The sequence below is a fragment of the Gavialis gangeticus genome, unplaced genomic scaffold (genome assembly GCF_001723915.1).
Source record: "Gavialis gangeticus isolate Ggan-Ray unplaced genomic scaffold, GavGan_comp1, whole genome shotgun sequence".
Classification (NCBI taxonomy): domain Eukaryota; kingdom Metazoa; phylum Chordata; order Crocodylia; family Gavialidae; genus Gavialis; species Gavialis gangeticus.
The window spans coordinates 1,372,711-1,376,274 of NW_017729033.1; the positions used below are offsets into that span (position 1 = coordinate 1,372,711).

The 3,564-nt window shown below is 44.8% G+C and overlaps 1 protein-coding gene across 4 annotated transcripts in view; it reads right to left on the bottom strand.

Annotated features, from left to right (window-relative positions):
• The window catches only part of EXOC6B (exocyst complex component 6B), a 430,229-nt gene that overhangs the window by 259,462 nt on the left and 167,203 nt on the right, over positions 1-3,564 (bottom strand). For all 4 annotated transcript variants that reach the window (XM_019526166.1, XM_019526165.1, XM_019526164.1 and 1 more), the window contains exon 7: positions 601-669. In XM_019526166.1, the coding sequence (XP_019381711.1) occupies positions 601-669 (69 nt within the window). The remainder of the gene's footprint in view (positions 1-600; positions 670-3,564) is intronic.

Here is a 3,564-nt window from a genome sequence, read left to right on the forward strand (position 1 = left end):
TGCAGGCTCCCACCCTGGGGGTTTTTAAGAGGAGGTTGGATGACCACCTTACTGGGGTCATTTGACCCCAGTGCTCTTCCTGCCATGGTAGGGGGTCGGACTAGATGATCTGCTCAAGTTCCTTCCGACCCTAGAAACTATGAAACGGCCAGAAGTTGCTCTTTCATGCTTACTCAATACATTGCTTTGCACAGATTACAACAGTTATTCTGGTTAATGGAGAACTCTTTTAGGGAAATAATGTGATTCAGAAATATCTATCTAGCTCACTAGAAACCCAGGAACTGCAAGGGTAGGAGAAAGTTTCACTTTATAACTTTGTGGTCTGCTAATATAAATTAGAAGCTTGCTTTTCATTCAAAACCCTTCCTCCACTACAGCCTTCCAGGTATTGCCTTATTTCCCCTTAATCGCATGCTTCTAATTTGAGAAAGCAATCCATTTTCTATCACGGTGTATATTAAAAACACCCACGTATTAATACACATTATGCAACTACTTTTTCCCCAAGCATGTTGATGTGGAGCTGCTCCCTACCCACACCATTGAAAGCCAAGTCACACTTCAGTGCCACTAACACACTGCGCTGTGTGGACTTACCAGTACAGAATATATGTGCAAGCATCGGTGCACGGGGGAGAAGTCCACCAAGTCCTGAGCGCCAGGCACCTACCAAGACACCAAATTGAAAAAGGAAACGATTAACATAAAATGGACAGAACCGGTGGCGGCAATAACAGCATACTGTACATCAATTCAGCTACGCAATATGGAAGGGACTTGGAGGATTTCGTGTGTATTCAAACTTCAATAAATACTGTATAAAGGTTTATTTCTTCAAGCTAGTGCTACCTGATAAAGTTTGGATTTATGCTACATCTACCATTCTGCTTCTTCCCTTCTCGAAGAAGCCAACTAGAATCACTGGGCTCTTTTGTTAATCATTCAGCAAAGAGGTGGAAAATGCATCAAACCAGGATGACTAAAATAGCCGCAGAGAGGTGAGGTGCACAGCTAGAACCTGCTACTAACTGTGCTTGGATATGGTTGGAAATTTAGCCTCTAGTACTGCCGATCTGGCATTTTTCACCAACTTTAACACTGATGTAAAGAACTGACTTCACCATTTCTCAGTCACGTTGCAAATCCAATCCAGAGCTGGGAAACTACAGAAGGGAGGGCAAGAAAATAAGCCACAAACATGACATTGGCTGCTGTGGCTCCCCTAGATTTCCCCCTGGAATTTGTGGCTCCCCTGGATTTTTGCAAGTTTGAGCATTAGGTCTGTGTCGCAACAGGGCTGATGGCACTCTTATGTAACATTTAAATTATGGTTTGCCTGGGATGGTTAGGATAGGGATGATCTTGCTTCAAGCAAGGGATTGGACTAGATGCGACCTCTGGAGGTCCCTTCCAGCCCTCTTTCTCTAGGATTGTATTTTTGCACATTTTCACCACATGATTATGGTCCAGGTCAACAGGATGTGATCACAGCAGGCTTAAGCAGAGATTACTCTCTCTGGCTAAATCTTTTCTTTTAAAGCAAAGATTAGATTTGCTAGTTCTACATGCATGCACAGCTGTGTAACTATGCATGTCTCCTGCCCCATTCCCTCCATACCCAACCTCCCTTCCAAAAAGCTCTTCAGTCTTAAGAGATCTTGACTCTAGACTTAAACTAGGCATGATTTAGACTGAAAATCCTCCAGACAAGACCCTTCTCTTCTGATGTGACAGTCCAGTGCTCCCAACAATAGCTCCCTAGGGGCAGAAGAGAAACGAGAGATATGCTCCACCTGCCTGCAACACAAACTACCATCAAGACACCCAACGATTCTCCATGAAATAGAATATAAAAGCAAAGAGGTTTCTTTTTTCAAAGTGTCAGCAAGGGTGAACAGTGGTTCCCAAAGCTACTGCTGGTAGCCCCAGGTGACATCCGGCAAGGAAGGTGTAGGACTGGGGGAAGCAGGAAAGGAGCTGATGCTTGAGGGGCTCTCTTACCAAGGAGCGCATAAGATTTTAAACATGCTTTACTACTGAAAAAATATTAAAACCAAATTTACACAATATACCAGACAGTGCTTTAGAACCAATTAAGACCTCCGATTGAAACCTTAAGCTTTAAATGAATTGCTTATTTAAAGCATTTCCAGACACCCATGTACAAGTTCTGTAGAACGTGCATTAAAACCACCTACACGTACTCGAGCCAAGTGCTCAAAAACCGTACTAATATCCAGCCCAGGGTTGAAATGTGCTTATGAGCAAGAGGAACACCCCCTTCCCTTCACATGCATCTACAAGTTTGATTGAAATGCCACACCCTGTCTTTGGGGCTGTTTTCAGACTCCGTCCTCCGCACGTACAAAATGCTGGAAACAAATGACTGCTGTAAGTTTTTAAAACGTTGCCCAGCTATCTGCATTGTCCCTGGACAATGGAAAACAATACTTTTATTGCTCTCCTACCATTCATTAACTTTCCTGGTTACTGTTGTGTAACTTCCACCACGCACTTACCAAAAGAAAACGCCATCAATTTAAGTTTTGTATGAAAATCCTACAGGGCTGGCCCATGAGAAATGCCATAAGGACTGATGTCAGCATGACACCACATTTCTTATGAACTTTCCATTCTGACAATGCTCACCCTACAACATGGAGACAAAGCTTAACATGAAAAGTACTGGAGGGCATGGGAAATGAGGCACCATGAAAGCCAGTGTACTTCCACCCACAACGATAACTGAGGCCTTCAAGAGAATAGACATTGTGGCAGAAAGCCACCTTGGTTTCTCCCCAAAAATCTCTGCCCTGTGACACTGTGACCAAATCTTTGTGCTGTGACCATTTGATTAAGGTGGGCCCAGCAGAGGAGACCACACCCTTACCCTCTCTTTAGGTAACTTGAGCTGGCTGCATTCCTGAGGGAGGGGGGAAACCTGCTCCCTCTGCCTACGGGACTTGCATCACTTACCTGGGTAAGGGGTTTCTACCTGGGGAGCTGGAATGTGCCCAGTAACAGGTGATGTATTTCAATTAGTTGGCTGACAGCCAACTGGGGCTGACCTCCACTGGCCCAGGTGAATGAGGTCACAGGGGCTATATAAAAGTTAGGAGGGGGAGGAAGGCGGGCTCTTCAGCCATGAGGCGGGGACTCAGAGGAGCATAAACATTGGAAAGGGCCCTTTCCCCCAAAAACTCATGAACAAGGAACAGCCGGATGCTAGAAACGATCTCATCAGCCTCTGGAAGAAGCGTGCGAGTAAGCTACTCGAGATCTGATAGATATCTAGCTGGCAGTAATTTAGATGCGTTATCAAAAGGCTACCTCAGCCAGACTTTGCTCTTTAGGATTTCTAAGATATTGCTGCTCAATCCTGTACCATAGTTTACCCTACCCCTTGTAATCAATAAAGTTCTCCTTTTTGACTGGTGTGGGAGACTTATTGAGGGGTGGGTCTAAATTATGCCTAAGAGACCCCTTAGGTCTACGGACTAAGGGAGACTTTACTTTTTGCCCCCAGACTTGGGGAAGTGCCCCAAGTGCCTGTATTGGGTC